Source organism: Balaenoptera physalus (assembly GCF_965194825.1).
Source record: "Balaenoptera physalus genome assembly, chromosome: 6".
In the NCBI taxonomy this organism is placed as follows: Eukaryota; Metazoa; Chordata; class Mammalia; order Artiodactyla; family Balaenopteridae; genus Balaenoptera; species Balaenoptera physalus.
This window is the reverse complement of record NC_138885.1, coordinates 72,338,704-72,357,891: the sequence shown is the minus strand read 5'-3', so window position 1 is coordinate 72,357,891 and position 19,188 is coordinate 72,338,704. Positions and strand designations below refer to the sequence as shown.

Here is a 19,188-nt window from a genome sequence, read left to right as displayed (position 1 = left end):
AAAAGCATCTAATACTTCCCAAAACTCATTATGATGAAGTGACAGAAATGAAGACAAATATCTATGCACAATGTTCACTGCAACACACTTCTTCTAAGAGAAAAAAATGGAAACAACCGAATATTTCCACAGTAGGGAAATGTTGAGCGAATTATAGTCCCAATATGATAGAATATATTACTCAGCCATTAAAGTGTAATTATAAGAAAATATGTATATGATTTGATATGTGAAATTTTCGGGATATTTAATTAGCATGATCCCAATTTTGAAAATACACTTTTCAGTATACCAAAAAAAGAAGCTGAAAAGAAATACACTAAAAGGATAACAGTGGTTATCTCTGGGAGGTGAAAACAGAGATAATGTTTGTTTTCTTATGCCTCTCTATATTTTCTTTATTATATACTCATGGTTTCCCATTTTTTTACAGTGAAAATGTGTTAAATCTATAATTAGCATTAAAACCATCATTAAAAAAAAGTCTTGGGAAGTTCAGCCTGAAGATAAACTTTTCAAGAGCTTCATATAGTCCGTAAATAGCTATTTAATATACGTTTCTTTCTGTCTTAGGATCTAAACACAAGACCATGGTTGAAGCTCGTAATGGGGCTGGTCCAATTAAGTCCTATCCTAGACCTGGATCAAGATTAAAGATGCAGAATGGCAGTAAGGGGTCAGGACTACAGAACAAGACATTTCATTGTGAAATCTGTGATGTTCACGTTAATTCAGAAATTCAGCTCAAACAGGTAATGTATCCTGAATTAGTAGTCACCGTCGCTTGGGGTCACCCTTTGACTATGTATCTCCTAATCTATATAATGGTTCTCACTTTGCTCACAGTTAAATTTCCTAACTTTATAGGATGCCTATGGTATACAACATACAGGTGCTATGTGGAAGAAAAAGTACCAAATATCTGTGCACCTACTATTACTATACGTCAGGCTCTAGGCTTGGTGTTAGAGACCAGTGAGCACAACAGTCACCTGGAGCTTACAGCTGAGCAGGAACTTCTAAGATAGTAAATGTTCAGCCTGTCTTCCAAGGACCCAAAATCTGCTTAGGGAGACAGACTCATTAGTCACGGTGGTAATACCAGGCAAAGTTGGAGGAGTGCTACAGAGAAAGGAAAGGGAGAGAGGTGTTACAATAGAGTGAAGAGCAAGTCTTAATGTAGAGAGTGTGGTGATCTTACCCACACCACCATGGAACCATGGACCTAGAACTGGGAATGGAGGAACCAACTACCTCTGCCTAGGAAATATATTTTACATGGCATAAAACTCACATGTAGATTCAGCTAATGCATCAAACTTCTTTCAGCACATTTCTAGCAGAAGGCATAAGGATCGAGTTGCAGGGAAACCACTGAAGCCGAAGTACAGCCCTTACAATAAACTCCAGCGGAGCCCAAGCATTTTAGCAGTAAGTTCACTTCGCCTACTCGTCTATTTTTGTGGGGCAGCCTTGCTGGCTGGGGCAGGCACTGTGGGTAAGGAGGGCCTAGGGTCTAATTGGTCCTGAAAGGGTTTTGAACTTAAATAGCCCTCATAGAGAGAAGTTTTAGAATGAACTTAGTTCCTGCTGGAGGACACCTTGAAGAAAGTTTCCTTAGAAAAAAAGAAACTGAACCTCTTTAAGGGCTAATACCTTACTCTTTACCAGGACCTTTTCAAGAGATTCCCTTCTTCAGCATATACAGAAAAGTAAAGGCTTAGGAACAAGGGCAGTGATGCCTGAGGAATCTTGGAACATGTTAAACCTGGGGAAAGGGATTGCTTTCCAAACACAAAATCCATCTATTTAATATCCTCCTCCTTTCTGGGGTGTTCCCCCCACCTCTTTCTCTCTCTTTCTCCAGAAAGTACAGTGGCTGTGTGTATTCCTCTCTCTTTCCCTGTCTAGCAGGCATGTTGATAGTCAGCCTGTCTTACCTGCTCTCAAAATGTGCTATTTTCAGTTTCTTTGTAAAAACATTAAGGGGCTCCACCAATAGATGTCATATAAATACCCAGATGGATGGATTTCCTAGTCTCCCTGGGACTCAGCCCAGCGTGGTGTTCTGCTGAGGTTGAAAGCTGGGATTGGCCAGCTGAAGGCGATACTGACATTACCTCCAGTTTTTCCAAAGCTCAGTCGAAACTGCACGCAGGCATTACGCGCATTAAGCAAATCCAGCTTGCAAAGCTCCTCCTGATTGCAAAAGAGAGGGATTAAGGATTGATTTCTTACTTCACAGGAAGATTCCACCTTGGGATTCCTTTTAAATAGAGAAAGTTTCTAGCCCATTTACAATCATTGCCGATGACAAATTTGAGTTAGCTGCAGTTTTTCAAGTAATACTTTTTAAGTGGCCAGAGCGGTGTAAACTGACTTTGTTTTCATGACTGTTCATGGGTCCCCAATGTCCCAAACTCCAGTTACCTAACCCAGTGTGGCTTTTTTAAGAGGTGAAGTAAAGGGTAATGCATATTCTCCAAAAAGCCTCATTGTGGTTTAAAACAAGTCATTAGTTTGAATTGAGCTCCATAATCTAAGCAGGAAACCTTCTGGGTGTGTTTGTTTTTTCCTTGTGAGCAGCAGCATAAAATACTTTCAGTATCTATTCAGAGAGGCTTTCCTCTGTCCTAGTGCCCAGGGGCAAGGACCACCAGAAAAGAGTTGAAATGGAAACAAATCAAAGAAAAGGTATGCCAAGAGGCTTTGAAACCAGCTTTGTGAAAATAATCATGTCTTGACTTCTGAGAGTTAAGATTTTAAAATTTTGACTTCTGAATGTCTCTCTTTTACTTATGAAAATATCTGTGCTGCTGTTATTCAAAACAATCTCCCCACCCCACTCCTGGTTTTCTCCCTCTATTAGGCAAAACTTGCATTCCAGAAGGATATGATGAAGCCTTTGGCCCCGGCCTTCCTGTCCTCGCCCCTGGCGGCAGCGGCGGCAGTGTCCTCCGCGCTGTCACTGCCACCCCGGCCGTCGGCCTCGCTCTTCCAGGCTCCAGCCATCCCTCCAGCTCTGCTGAGGCCCGGCCACGGCCCCATCCGCGCCACTCCCGCCTCCATCCTCTTCGCCCCGTACTAATGTCTGCAAGCCCCCAGACGGTTGAGGCCAGTAGGAAAGTAGAGCAGGAAAGCCAAAAGGATTCAGCAATTTGAACATTTGGTGTTGCAGTGTCCCACCCAACTGCAAAATGCAGCGTACCACCTGAGCCCCAACTCCAAAGGGTAAGTCGCTAGATTCAAGAGTGCTTTTAGGGGCCGCTCCTATAATTTCGGAATCTGAGCAGCAGAAGCTTTATCTCCCTAGTCCCTCCCCCTGCCCTACCCCCATACAATTCGTGTATCAGAGATATTTAGTTTCTTGCAAATGTATTGGTCAGGAAAAAATATATATATATACATATATATCATTTTCTGACTATTTTTCCGTGGGCGTGATCTGGCTTAGAAACAATATGGAATATTTTCCTGACAGACTTGAAAACTAGGGTCTTCCTCACACGTCTGTAAATAATCCTGGAATCCAACTGGGCACATTCTAGTGTGGAACAAAAATAGATGAACACAAGTGCTTACTTGTGGATACCATCTTACCAACGGATCACAGCGTTTTCTTTTTGGTGTACTATTGTTGACAGGGATTGTGTACTGTTTGAGACCCAAGTACTGTTGTATCCTGTGTAGTACTAGATCTGTATCTCTTGTCTGAATTAAACATTTTTAGTTGCTGTGTAAATGTTAGGAAGCAAAGTAGCTTTGAATTTTCTCTTTAAGAGAACAAAAGATAACGTATTTTCTTTATTTTACATTTTATTTGGTGATATTTAAACGAAATAGAAAGCCATATAACATAGCTCTAATTACTACCTGTCTGCTATTTTTGTTTAACTTATTTTGTAGCTTCCTCACCAGTTTGAGTTGCTAAGCAAATGTATGCAAACAGAAAAAGAGCTTCCTAAATTGCACATTTTTGCACCTGTTGTGTGTTCAGCAAGAAGACAATGAATCCATGTATTTCTACATCATTATCTTCTTCATTTTTAACCTGTTTTCATTTGTAATGATGCTACATAATTTTGTGGCTCCCTAATGCAATAATGTACAGAAGATAAAAAAATTTATAATTGAACAATCTGTCTTTCTGTTCACTGAATCTGTTGCAGGTCATGCTCCCATGCCCCTGTTTCTAAGCTGATATCAACAGGACTGGAATGTTTGTCATATCAGGGGCAAGAGGTATAAGACAGCAAAATAGAGTGAACTCTTTTAGAGCATCTATATCTGCAATCTGTAAATGGTAAAATGTCTGTGTATTTTTTTAAATGTACCTTTTCAATAAAAGTACAAAAAATAAAAATCTGTTTGTATTTTCAAAGTTGTTTTCTCTTGAGACACCTCCAATTTGAAATCATCTGATGAAGGCTTTTCAGTAGGTGCAAAGATTGCTTCTTACATATTTAGCATTTTCAGTTCTTATTTGCAGCATATTTATTTGTCATGTTTATTCATTACTGTTCACAGCAGCTGCATGAAGCAAGACTTTACTGCTGTTTTCTCTCTGAATCTCTAAGAAGTTGAACCAAAGTTGTGAGTGTGGCCCAAAAATCACAGTAGCGGTCTACCAAAAATTGTGACACAATTTTTAAACACTCTGTGAGTCTTCTAAATTCCTAACTCATCTTTTATTTGTGTCCAATGCAATAATGATCTCCTTTTAGAAGATCTGATTCCACTCCTCCCCTTTGACCTTCTCTAATCAGCCAACCCTTCTTTTCTTGCACTTCGTTCTGTTTTTAAGTGTGAAGAGCAATATATCACTGTTTTTTCTGGTTTTCTGTTTAATGGACTACTCTAATACATAGTGGCTTAAAATAAAACCATTTTATTATGTGACAATTTCAGGGGTCAGGAATTCCAGCAAGGCTTGGCTGGGCTGTTCTGTTCCCCAAGTCCTCAATAGGAGATCCCTGGGTCGATTCATCTGGTGGGTGGGCTGGTGTGGAAGCCAAAATAGCTTTGCTCATATGTCTGCCTGGATGGAGGGGCTGGGAGGCTGGATCCTACTGGAACAGTCTATCAGAGGGCCTTTGGGTGGTCTCCCCAGCTAAGTGGTCTCAGGTAGTTACATAGAAACTCAGGGTGCCCAGCGAGAGCATGTGAAGAGGTCCTGGGTGGAAGTGAAAAGGCTTCCTATAAAACTGTCTCGAAACTCCCAGCATGTCACGTATGCCGCATTCTATCGATAAAGCAAGTCACCGAGACCAATCCAGATTCAAACGGAAGTTGATCAATCACTTTTCAATGTAAAGAAGAGCAAAGAATTTATGGCCATCTTTAATCTACCACTCTGTTATAGAATTTTAAGGGGAGTGGTAATAGTTTTGTAGCCATTATAGATTCCCCTTCTTTTTTAGGTTAAGAAGAATTGGGGTGGGAGTAGGACCTAAATTCTCATTTCTAAAAAATTAAGGCCAGTGGATGGCTGTGCAGCTGTGATACGTGGGAACAGACTTCCTCTATCAAAGAGTTAATCCGACTGTTTGAAAACAACCTCAATATTCTAAGCTTATAATTAGTTTTAGAGTCTATTAAGATTCCAGTTTGACATTCAGAATTTGAGGGTTTTTTTTAATATGACTCTTTTGAACTCTGACCACTACTTGTTACATTAAACCTTGGTTGGACCTTCAGACATACTCTGAAGGAACTGTGTTTTAGTTTAACTCTTTGGAGAAGCTTTTTTTTATAGACACCATTGACAATTATATTTTATTTCTCTTGTATCATTCTATATCTCATTAAATCTTTCTACAATCCTCAAAAAATTTAAAATATCAACATATAAATAGACCTAGGAATTTACTGATTATTATAGAGTTTAAGTTTTTAAAAATCACCTCAGGGAGGAAGTACAAAAGAATAACAATTAATTAAAATGCATGCCTCCAAAAGAAGCCATCAGTAGCGTCAAGCAATGATTTATAAAACACTGTCAAACAGCTACATCTTATCCACCCTTATTCTGAGGTGGCAGAGTGGGTCAACCCTGAGGGGATATATATATTTGAACTAATACCCCATCCTATGCCATGTGTAGTGGGAAAAGACTAACATTCTACCCCTGCCCCCCGCCAACTTATTCGGAAAGTTAAAACATGTGCTGCTTACTCTGAAATAGTCCAGCTCTGGTCTCTGTAGAATCTGAAAACTGGTCTCACATAAGATTGCCAGATAAAATATAAAACACCTAGTTAAATTTTGATTTCAGATAAATAATGAATAATTTTTAGTATAATATTTTCATAATTTTTATTATGATATTGCATATAGATTAATATGTTCCATAAATAAGTATGCTATATCTGGGACATATGGATACCAAAACAATATTTGTTGTCTATCTGAAATTCAAATTTAAGTGGACAGCTTGTATTTTTCTTTGCTAAATCTGGCAACCTTGTCCCAGGAGCATTCCTCTTCTTCTCAAGTACCATAATTCTTCAGGAGAGAAGTGACCTCCTGGGTATTAAAAGCTAAATAATGAGTTTTTAAAAGGCACACGTGAAATGCACTCACAAATAGGCAGAGGAAGGAACTTTCAATAAGTAAATGTCAATGATATATTGACATTGGATAGGACCAGGACCCGGGAATATGCAGCTGCAGATGCCTCTAACTTTTACCTGTTTAACAAGATTAAAGGATTGTGAAAGCAAAAAAAAACACTAAATTTTTCATTTGTATTATGCACCAAACATATCACCCTTGATTTGTTTCTTATCTGCCCTAAGGGAATTCTTATTTTCTGGAGCAGAAATCGTTGTGGTTGTGTAGAATTTTTCTCCCAGAAAATGCTTTAAGGAAAATTACACTACAGTTAATGTAGCTAAGAAAGAGAACCAAAGGATTCCCACTGGAAAAAAAAAAAGGAGAAAGAGCTGAAAGAACATCAGGTGAAAATCCTATTGTGCTAAGTCTCCCTTTGTAAGTCTAAAGAGATTCACTGAGGAGAATGAGTTTGGGGATGTTTTGAGGAATGGGTGCGCCCACTGCCTGGGGTGCCATCGGAGAGAGGGATCATAGCGAGACGGGGGAGATGACCAGGAACTCTCTGATAGATAAAGATTAAGTCAGCATCAAGACATACACCCTCGGTAAGCACAAGCATCTTCAGGTAACAGGCGGAAGGATTTCATTTCACCTCTCTAGGTCTGCTATGTGGATTCTGGTCTCTCTTTGTAGTTTTCCTTCCATCAGATCTTTGTTTTGTTAATATGATGGCCCTCAATTAATATCAGAGGTGGCGTGGCCTCTCTGAGAAAATACCAGTTTCTGGTACCTTGGTAGGTTGAGGAGAAGCTGTGTATTGAAAGAAAAAAGTCCACAGGGGATGCTCAGCTTTCCCTCCTTCCTTCCTCCAAGTAATTAGCTCCACGGGAGAATTCATCAGGGATGTAGTGCAGGTTCTCAGCAGCTATGGAGAGCGACTGTCAGGAACTGCCCTGATTTCTTTGGCTAAAATTTCTAAAGCAGAATGACAATATAATGTGTCCTTCTACTCCTCACTAAGTGCTCAAACTGTTTCAAACCTCAGGTTGTCAGATCAATCCCTTCTGTGGATGCAATGAAAATAACTTTATGTCACATTATTCATTTTAAAGAAGTCACTTATCTACAGATGCTTGGACAAGCTTGTCATTAAGCACCTGTTTTTCATTTTTATTACAGTGGAAATGTAAAATTAGGATAGAGGTGAATTAAAAAGAATAATACATATTCTGCACTCAAAAGACCTGAATTGAAACTCTGGTCATTTCATACGCTTGTTAGTTCTGTGATTTTATGTCAGAAAATGATCTTATGTAATTTTCCCAGCACCTCAGTATTTCACATATATAAAACAAATATAATGGTACCCAACTCACAGGGTGGTTCTGAGAAGCAAATAAAATTAAACACATAAAAATGTTTCTGTAAATTACAGTTTGCTACACAAATTTTCATAGTAAGTGGATAAGTGAAATTAATTCTTCTCATTTTAAATTTCTAAATTTTACGATTTCTCAAATTAGCCAACTTTGAGTCTTTAGTGTTAACCTAGACTCAGAGAAAAGTACATCTGTAAGAGAGAAGAAATAGCAGATTCATTCATTGTAAGCTGATGTTTCTATTCAAAAGGGTATAATGCAAATAGACATAATACTATGATAATAGAAGTAAATGCAAAATGTTTGCATATCACAGAGTTGTTTGAATTTTATAAATCTTGTATTCCATGTAACAAAAACAGAATTTCAAGTTGTATAAAATGAAAAACTTCTTTATGTTGTAAAAAAATTACTACCATTATAAAAAATAAACTTCTTTCTGATTTAAAAATATTAAAAGATACTATAAAAAGGATTTAAACATACAAGACAAACTAAGAAAAATATTTACAATCCATGTGACATACAGTTTCATATCTTTATTATACAGAGAAATCATAAAATGGGGTGAAGGAACTCTTTCAGAGAAGAAAAACAATCTAATAGCAAAATAGGCAAAAAGGCAATCCAGAAAAGACAAAATATACACCAATGCTTAATAAATGTAAAAAGATGTTTGTCATCACTAAAGTAATCCAAATGAAATCAACATTTTTTGATCTAGCATAAAAATTCTCTAAACTTTATATCAGTGAGAGTGGGGAAATAGAGACATTCATACACTGTTGGTAGCAATAAAAATTGCTTTGACTTTTCTGGAATTATACATACCATTATATCAATTATCCATAACCTTTGGCCCAGGAATTCTATATCCAAGACTTTATCCAAAGACATTAACCATGTAAATTTTAAAAGATTTGTTTTTTAGTGTCCACAGTATTTGTTAATTGTTTATTTATCAAGAGAAACTATTCCTTAGTCTAGATATTCATAGTTCATAGTTTCATAGTTCAGGAACACAGGTAAGTGACAAAGTTCAATGGAACTCAACCCAAAGAAATTCTTTACACTCCAAAATCACTTTGCACTCTGAAAAATACCAGCCTTCCTCATCTCCTCAAAATATCTGCCTCGAAGTTGAGAAACAGATGTAGAGAACAAACGTATGGACACCAAGGGGGGAAAACCACGGTGGGGTGGGGATGGTGGTGTGCTGATTTGGGCGATTGGGATTGACATGTATACACTGATGTGTATAAAATTGATGACTGATTTAAAAAAAAACATAAAATGCACAAATATTAAGTGTACAGCTCAATAAATTTTTACATGTCTGTTATTTAAAAAAAAATCTGCCTCAATAATTTCACTCAGATAAAAAAATAATGGGATAATGACAGTTTAAAGCTGGTTCAGTCACAATTTTACAAGCTTATTTATCAAAGGTGAAAATAGAAGACTATTAAAAACAGCTAAAAAGATAACGTGTCATAGTGCTTAATGTTTCTGTAACTTTTGGTTAAGGCTTACATCTAAATCTGATGCAGAATTCTTTTTTTTTTTTTTTTTTTGACATCTTTATTGGAGTATAATTGCTTTACAATGTTGTGTTAGTTTCTGATGTATAACAAAGTGAATCAGCTATACATATACATATATCCCCATATCCCCTCCCTCCTGCATCTCCCTCCCACCTTCCCTATCCCATCCCACTAGGTGATCGCAAGCACAGAGCTGATCTCCCTGTGCTATGCAGCTGCTTCCCACTAGCTATCTATTTTACATTTGGTAGTGCATATATGTCAATGTTACTCTCTCACTTCATCCCAGCTTCCCCTTCCCCCTCCCCGTGTCCTCAAGTCCATTCTCTACGTCTGGGTCTTTATTCCTGTCCTGCCCCTAGGTTCATCAGAACTATTTTTTTTTTAGATTCCATATATATGTGTTAGCATATGGTATTTGTTTTTCTCTTTCTGACTTACTTCACTCTGTATGACAGACTCTATGTCCATCCACCTCACTACAAATAACTCAATTTTGTTTCTATTTATGGTTGAGTAATATTCCATTGTATATATGTGCCACATCTTCTTTATCCATTCATCTGTCGATGGACACTTAGGTTGCTTCCATGTCCTGGCTATTGTAAATAGTGCTGCAATGAACACTGTGGTACATGACTCTTTTTGAATTATGGTTTTCTCAGGGTATATGCCCCGTAGTGGGATTGCTGGGTCGTATGGTAATTCTATTTTTAGTTTTTTAAGGAACCTCCATACTGTTCTCCATAGTGTCTGTATCAATTTACATTCCCACCAACAGTGCAAGAGTGTTCCCTTTTCTCCACACCCTCTCCAGCATTTATTGTTTGTAGATTTTTTGATGATGGCCATTCTGACTGGTGTGAGGTGATACCTCATTGTAGTTTTGATTTGATGCAGAATTCTTAATGGCACTGAAATTCTTTTCTCAGCTACATGGTATATATACAGTGGTGCTGTGAGTCTGGAAGTATGTTTCAAAATAGTGAAAAAAAATGTTCATTCATAGGGATGAGTAAATTATGGAATTTGCACAGTAGGAAACAGCAAAACCATTAAAAACTGATGATGTAATTCTATAATTGTGTAATTATGAAAAGATGTCCATGATATGTGTCCTAGTGAGGGAAATAAAAGGTTACAGAACATACATGTTGAGTATGATCACATTTGTATTAAAGTTTAAAACTGTATCTGTATGTTTGTAAATATACATGGAGAAATGTCTGATAAAAGTGGTAATCCAGACTGATAGAAGTTACCCCAGAGTTATAAAGTTTCATATGGCTTTACATTTTATTCTTAATTTTTGGTATAGTTTGAATTTTTTACAATGAATACATGTTGCTGTTTCAGAATCATGTAAGTATAATCAGTTGTCCTGTTATAACCAAAACAGATGACTTCCACTATATAATGACAGAGATGCAATTTTAAAAGACTCCAAGAAATTATAATTGGAAAATAAATGCATAATAAATGTCAAAAGTAATTAATTATAGAAATAAAAAGCAAGGAAAGAGTTTTACCGTTACTTCAGATTTTTTTTCTGCCTTGAGAAAAACTATTTTCCTGACATGTTGAGAAATTGTAATAAGATTACTTTGAAAAAGGAAACACCCAATTGTTTAAAGAATATAAATACCATTTGAGATCTATGATTCTCCATGCCTCTCACATGGATTCTTCCCATCTATCTCCTATGTTCTGGGTTCTTCTATTGTTCAACCAATTGTGTGTCTTTTATTACTAAACACCAATTCTATGGCAATTGCATAACCAATGCCTAGATTCATACAACTCCATTGTTTTTAATAGAAATTTTGCTTTTTTATTCTAGTAATGACATTATTATAAGATCAAAACGGGGACTTCCCTGGTGGTGCCGTGGTTAAAACTCTGTACTCCCAATGCAGGGAGCCCCAGTACGATCCCTGGTCAGGGAACTAGATCCCACATGCATGCCACAACTAAGGAGCCTACCTGCCGCAACTAAGACCTAGCGCAACCAAATAAATAGATAAAATTTTTTTTAAAGAAAGATCAAAATGCATCTGCCTTTCACTGTTGACTGGAAGTGCATTTTTATTATAAAATACATAATTTGGTCAATAGGCCACCAACTGAAAGAAAAGACAGCCTTCTTTTCCTTCTCTGAGATGGCGACCATCTTAGGCATATTGTCTGATGTTTCATTCCCTGCACTTTAGGCAGTGGGGAAGAATCAAATGCGTAAAGAACACAGACTATGTAAGAACTAAGAATGAAGAGCTAGTAATTTCCTTGAAGAGCAGCTGACAGCATTTAACCTACAAAGCCCAGAAGTTTCAAATGATTAAAGGATAATACAAAACACAAGCTCTCCTTCCCGTCAGGGATTGGAATCCCATGCAGACACTTCCTCTAAGAGAATTCATTATTTGGATGCCAAAACCGTTTCACTTTCCACTACATATAAACTCATGGCACGTATGGGACTAAACATTAAAATCGAAGCTTGCATGATAAATAGGAAAACCGTGAAGTGAAGAAACACTTTGCACTTCGATTTCTGGCTTTCTAAGATAAAGATCAGTAGGCTCCTCCTTGTAGCTCCTGGTGATAGGAGGCTCTCTTGAGATGCATTGTCATTACAGATAGCTGGTAGTCAAGTTCACACCTTCTTTAAAACAAAAGGCTGGCTTTAATTCTCACTCACAATTCACAACATGGCTGAGCCCATTTTAAATCAATATACTGAGCAGTTAAGCACTGAAGTTGGCTTGGAAACAGAACACCAAGCAAGAGTGGAAAAGCAGCACTGGTCTCAAGCCAGAAAGCAGGGCTTTTGTAATAGGGTGGTTGCTTTGCTTTGTCTCTAGGCACAAAACTTGAACTGACTGCTGTCTTCACTGAGGTGCAAAGTACAATCTGGATCAAGGATTCTCAAAGGGTCATGTGTAGAAGAATCACCTGGAAACTTTGTTAAAATTCAGATTCCTGGGTGCCACACCCCTCCCACTAGAGGTTATTATTCAGGAGGGTAGGAGAGGAGCCCAGATATCCGCATCCTAACAGGTTCCCCCACCCCACTCCCACCCTGCCCTAGTGTAAAACAGAGAAGATCAACAGACCGGTTCATAACACTGACGAAAGCTTTATTGGCCTCAGGATACCTGTTAGACCCCTGGGTCTAGGCAGTGCTGCATATCAAGTCCAGAGTAAAGCAATAAACATTTCCAAAGATTATACTGAGTAGACTAGATTTGAGATTAAGACTCCAAGGAGGTTCATCTTCAAACAATCATATATTTTTAGGAAACAAAGATTTTAAATGCCCTAGGAAACCATTCACTTGCTTTTCTCCTTGCAAACAAAATCCTACCTGTAACCTTTACTTAAAAGCAAAACAAAACAGAAATCATTTGTAATATGGAAGAGGATCTAGTGATTCAAGACAAATAAAGGGGGTGGGATGAACTGGGAGACTGGCATTGACATATATACACTAATATGTATAAAATAGATAACTAATGAGAACCTGCTGTATAGCACAGGGAACTCTACTTAGTGCTCTGTGGTGACCTAAATGGGAAGGAAATCCAAAAAAGAGGGGATATAGATATACATATGGCTGAGTCACTTCGCTGTACAGTAGAAACTAACACAACATTGTAAAACAACTATACCCTAATAAAATTTTTTTAAAAAAAAAGGTAAATAGAGGAACAAAGTTACCTCTGATTTAAGAGAAATAAGAGAAAATAGGTTTTAGGTGTTTATGGAAGATTGCTCCTAGTTCTTAGGTAGCAATTCTAGAAAAGTAGGAGGATATTTGAAGGTGGCTGTCAAAGCAAGATCTCTAAAATTTATCCATTATTGCTGTGGACTAGGAAAAGCATGGCTATAAGCAAACATAGGAGAATACTCTAGAATACATCTCAAGGAAGCTCTCTATCCCTTGATTCTAATTTCTAATAAACCTACTATATTACTAAAATTTGGCTACAATAATACTTGATTTATAAATCAGGGAATAAGTTGTCCAAATAAGTTTATTTTTCACATACACAAATCTGAGTCCCTTCAGAACCACATTTTCTTGGTTTTATTTAAACTTTTGAATGGAACATTTTCTAAAAGTTGTTATCTATTGTCCTGCTTAAGCATGATATACTGTCTATAATATTTTCTTGATGATTCAAGTTCATCATTAAAACCATCATTTGTGACACATGTAGATGATGTCATACAGTTATGGAAAGAAAAATGGACAAAAATCAGAATTCCCAAATTCTAATCCCCAGAGCCTACCCTTACTGACACATTATCTTAAGCAAGTTTGAGACTCAGTATCCTCATCTATAAAATGGGGATGATACTACTTGTCCTGCATATATCAAAATGTTTTGTGAAGATCCAATAAAGACAATAATAATAAATGCTCAATAAATTTTTAGCTATCATATTACTGGCATGACAAGCACTGCACACACCTGAGAAACAGATGAGGAACTGAAGTTCCAGAGATGAAGTAACTCACATATTTATCCCAGACAGCCTCCTGCCAGCTCCCATGTTCTCCATGGCTGCTCACTGCTGCCAGAGCATTAGACTCCTCATCTAAACCCTAGGAACAACTTGTAGAAACTCAGGGCTCGTGAACTACTTCCAGAAGTTCCTGCTGAGACATGACATCTGAGTAATAAAAATGGGAAAGAGCTTTCAGTTTAGTCCCCTTTAACAGCCACTTATTGTTGATGTCAGACTCTGGAAAGACAATGATAAGAATTGTTAAGAATGGATAAGAATGGTTCCTGCCTTCACGTTCCTTAAAATGCTGGGAAGTAAGGGAGTAGTAGAGGGAAGAAGTAGCTGTGAAGACAACACACGTGAACATTATTCTAGTACATAATGAGAGCAAGTGGAAGACAACGAACCCAGTGGGTTAGGTGGCACATGTGCAGAGTGAGTAGACGTCAAGGAAAACTTCCTGGAGGACAGGATAGCTAAAATGGCAAGAAGAAAAAGCATTCCAAAGAGAAGGAATGGCGTGAGAAAAGGCAAAGAATTATGAAATACAGTGTGAAGGGAATAGTGAGGGGTTTATAGAACCTGAAAATGAGAAACAGGAGGGATAAGAGTAGGCTGGGAGGTAGTCGTGGATCAGTCCTGAAGAACCTCATGTAGAAGTCCAAGTGAAATCTTGTAGCTTGTGGGATCATTAGAGGATTTTAACTGGGAGTAATATGATCAGATTTGCATTTAGGGGGATCTTTGTGGCAGAAATATAAAGTAGGGGTTGGAGAAGTTCATGTGGACAGAGAGACAGTTATGCGGCCACAAGAATGACCTGAACTAGGGCGTCAGTAATAAAAAACTATAAAATACTCTGGACAGCAAAAAATGCTCTATGAAAACTAAGCAGCAGCTGCATGATGCTACTGTATTTAAGCAACTCAAGAGCGAAAATCACGGGGCTGGGGCCAAGGTAGAGACTCACTCGTACTCAATGAAAGTGTTCACCTTTGTAATCCCCATGCATCCAGCACGGTACCTTGCACTAGTGAATCCCAATAAATGAATGAATGATGGGCACCAAGTCAGGGATGCTCGGTATGTAAAACTATTTGCCTTCATCCTAAATAGTCCCAAACCATCATATTCTCTCTGAATTCCATTGTTTACTTTTTTGATGTGTCATTTTCCTTAGTCATTCCTCTAAGTTTCTGTAAATGAAGAACCAGAGAAGAAAGACTGTTAGAACTGTGTGTAAAATAAGAAGAGAGCTCCCAGAGCAGCCTGAGGGATGGTCCCAGGAGTAAAGTGTATTCGAATCATTTTTCTTTTTTTTGATATAATTTTAGCTGCTCTATTGCAGCATTTGTTTTTTCCTTTTTTCCTTTCAGGTGTTCCATAGTTTATAAGTTGAGATTGTCAAAAAAATGACTTCTGGACATATATTATGAATCACTGTTGCATGATAAGAATAAATAATCATCTTCTTTCTACAAACCACAATGTGCAGACACTGGTGCTGAGACTCCCACCTGGCCCTAAAGGAGCTTATTAAGACCTTCAGGGCTTCCCAGGTGGCGCAGTGGTTGAGAATCTGCCTGCCAATGCAGGGGACACGGGTTCGAGCCCTGGTCTGGGAAGATCCCACATGCCGCGGAGCGACTAGGCCCGTGAGCCACAACTACTGAGCCTGCGCGTCTGGAGCCTGTGCTCCGCAACAAGAGAGGCCGCGATAGTGAGAGGCCCGCGCACCGCGATGAAGAGTGGCCCCCAATTGCCGCAACTAGAGAAAGCCCTCGCACAGAAACGAAGACCCAACACAGCCAAAAATAAACAAATAAGTAAATAAATTAAAAAATTAAAAAAAAAAAAAAATCGCATCATTTAAAAAAAAAAAAAAAAGACCTTCAAAGAAAGTAAAGTCTCAGGTAGTAGGTTCCTTTTCACATGTGTCTGTCTGTTTAACTTGGATTGATTTATTCTGTTTCTGGTAATACTGAGATGAGTTTTTTTCCAGAGGCCTTCAGTCTGACTGAGGATCACCTGAGGAGCTTTCAAAAAATAGCACAGCCGTGGCCTCAACATCACATCAACTGAAGCAGAATCTTTGGTGGTAAGCCCCGGGCATTGTTAGGAAAACAAACAAACTCTCCAAGTGATCTGAATGAGAAGCCAGGTTTGAGATACATTAATTATTTAGAGCTGAAGAGGGACCACACCTAGGAAGGTGAGAGGAGTTGGGTGCCCCTTGTCACTATTGAGGGCAAATATATCTCCCAAGCCTGAGGAACAACCAACAAAAAAACCCGCTTTCTAGGTATGTGAGTGGTGGGGGAGGGAAGAATACTTGGTTAAATGATGTATTTTTCTTTCTCAGCCAAACCATTGTCTAACCCACTTAGGCGTAGACCCTATATAGAGCATTTGAGCTGTCATCTGGCACGACGTTCGTGGAGATCTGGGGAGAAGAATGTTATCATTTATTGCTAAACTTCTGATGGAAAAGAATAAACTCTGGAAGTAAATCTCCTAAAATTACTGATCTAAATTGGAAATTCCTGAAGTGACACAGTGATCTGTTAGACCACTGACGCTAGAGCAAATAGTATTAATTATCTAATTGCCCACGAGGTACACAAATTCCCGTATGGTTGGCTCCAAAAAATCACTGTAGGAAATTGTCATGTATTAAACTCAGGTCAGGATGGTTTTCAGCTCAAATAGCTGTATTTGGATGTGATAGACACATTGGCTATATCTGGATGATGACGAGGGCGGGGAAAGATGATGCCACCTACTTAATAAATAATAATAATAAACGATAGCTAGAGACATGAGTGCTCTAAGACGTCATGGATGCTTCTGAACCATGGCATATGTTGAACGGTCTCAGGAAGGTTATAAATGATCTTTAACTGCTTTGAGCATGAATTTTGCCGGCCTCTGTGTGCTAATGTCATCTAATTGCCACTCTGAGATCGCATGTCATTATGATCAGAATCTATAAAGTGAGCCAGAGGGGGAGCCTCACACAGAGTCAAATGCTCTTTGTTGCAGCTGGAGACAACAGCAGAACCAGACTCATATTTCATGTGACAGACAGAAAAGAAGGGGGCGCTCCCTAATTTCTATTTCCTCCTTTTGCATTTTGCCCCGTTTCGCTAGCCAAATGCAAATGCTGTGGCAAAGGCTTTCTCATTTAGGGCTGCCACTGATGAATACTAGCTCATCCTCTGACCATGAATATCTCAGAGAAAAATAGGGTGACTCCCTTTTCTGCATCTGTTACAACACTTACTAGAGCCAAGCTGGAAAACATACATTACAGGCAGAAAAGCAATCACGTTCACCAAGGACTCCAAGCCTTGACTCTCCCATTACGTAGCTCTGCCTATATTAGTCATTGAAGAGAGAAACCAACAGGTGATGGAAGGCCTCATGTTTTCACTCCCTCACACCTGGAAGCTAAGCCCTGCCATCTGTGAGTGTGGAGGATGTGAGCCGGGTTTGCACAATAAAGCTGGTGGATGTGACTAGCTGGGGCGTCCCAGGGCAGGTGGAGCTGCACCTGTGGGATTGACTTCCTGAGGCCTGAAGCAATGGCCCACAGGCCTCCCCACTCCGTGTTTGATTCTCACGGCCGGCTCGCCCACTCTCAGCATCTCAGAAAGTAAGTAAAATACTGCTTGTTAAAAGCACCCACAGAGTGGAGCCAAGCTCTTAGGCAATGCTGGAACTTGACAACAGGGTGAGTCAGAACCCTTAGGGGCAGGAGCAATCTGGCATTTAGGAAGACCGGAAGTCAAATTTAAGGAGCAAGCGCTGCTTCAGCTGCCAGGGCTCTGAAGCCAGGAAGCCAGCCTTGTCCACACAGCCTCCTCTTCTGGACAGTTCTGTCAAGAAAGGGAACAGTTTGGAGCGATTGCAAACGTGCTCGGCTCCATTCACAACAGTAGTGGGAAAACTTGATCCACCATGTGCCCAATGCAGTGCAGTTTTTTTTTTTTAAATTAATTAATTTATTTTTGTCTGCATAGGGTCTTTGTTGCTGCTTGCGGGCTTTCTCTAGTTGCAGCGAGTGGGGGCCACTCTTCGTTGTGGTGCGCAGGCTTCTCATTGCGGTGGCTTCCCTTGTTGCAGAGCATGGGCTCTAGGCACATGGGCTTCAGTTGTTGTGGCACACGGGCTCAGTAGTTGTGGTTCACGGGCTCTGGAGCGCAGGCTCAGTAGTTGTGGCACATGGGCTTAGTTGCTCCGCGGCAATGTGGGATCTTCCCGGACCAGGGCTCGAACCCGTGTCCCCTGCATTGGCAGGCAGATTCTTAACCACTGTGCCACCAGGGAAGCCCTGCAGTGCAGTTTTTAATTTCCTTCTCTGGGGAGCGGATGGGAACCATTACAACAAAAGGATCCAAAGGAAGAAAAAAGCCCACAGGTTTGTTGCTCCTACAAGGAAAAGGGGAGCAGTTTCCTACTATCCCCAAAGACACTTCGAAGGAAATGGAATGTTCCAGGAAAAGATATACAGGCCATTTGTTAATTAATTGAACCACTTTGGAGCAAAAAGAAAAAAAAAAGGAAAAGGATGGAATTAAGTATGAATCAACACAAATTAAAGAAGTATGAGGCTCCCTTGGAGATAAAGCCTCCTCCCAAATGTCCTGCTGGCCCCTGGCCCCCTCCCACCCCACGGCCATGCTTAACCTGGGGGTACCCTCTCCCAGGTGAGGACCATTCCGTTGCTTTAAACCAGTGCCAACAATCCCACTGGAGTTCAGTTTCAGGAGGCCCATGGTAGGTGTGCCTCTGAATGCCAGGACCTCCACATCTCACAAGTAGTCTTTGAACTGTGTCTTGCTCAGCAGCTTACTCAATTTAGTAAATTCCCCCTGACTTGATTGCGGGGATCATGAAGATGAAATGTTGCCATTTTATTTGGTTATTTTACCTGTTCCCAGGCAATGCAGATAGGCAGTAAAATTAATTAAATCAATACTGTCCGTTACCACTCCTACAATTTCCCCAGAATAAGTTGTCACTTTCTCTAAGAAAGAGGATTTTTTTCCCCAAGGCTGTTTTAAAAATGGCAATACAACCTCTACTACAAATGCAGGAGGACTGGCAATAAAATGTGCAAACTTACCTTTTCTACATTTAATTGAACTCCGGTACCAAGGATGTCTTTTGGAGCCATAGTCTTCAACTGAGTTTAG

At 39.3% G+C, this 19,188-nt stretch overlaps 1 protein-coding gene across 18 annotated transcripts in view; it reads left to right on the top strand.

Moving 5' to 3' along the window:
* Positions 1-4,363, top strand: part of ZNF385B (zinc finger protein 385B) — a 317,869-nt gene extending 313,506 nt beyond the window's left edge. For 16 of the 18 annotated variants that reach the window (XM_082466742.1, XM_082466731.1, XM_082466741.1 and 13 more), the window contains 3 exons: positions 574-752; positions 1,330-1,431; positions 2,870-4,363. In XM_082466742.1, the coding sequence (XP_082322868.1) occupies positions 574-752; positions 1,330-1,431; positions 2,870-3,088 (500 nt within the window). In that variant the 3' untranslated portion in view covers positions 3,089-4,363. The remainder of the gene's footprint in view (positions 1-573; positions 753-1,329; positions 1,432-2,869) is intronic. The other 2 variants (XR_014265142.1, XM_082466743.1) reach the window with 2 other exon arrangements.
* Positions 4,364-19,188: the final 14,825 nt, after the last annotated feature.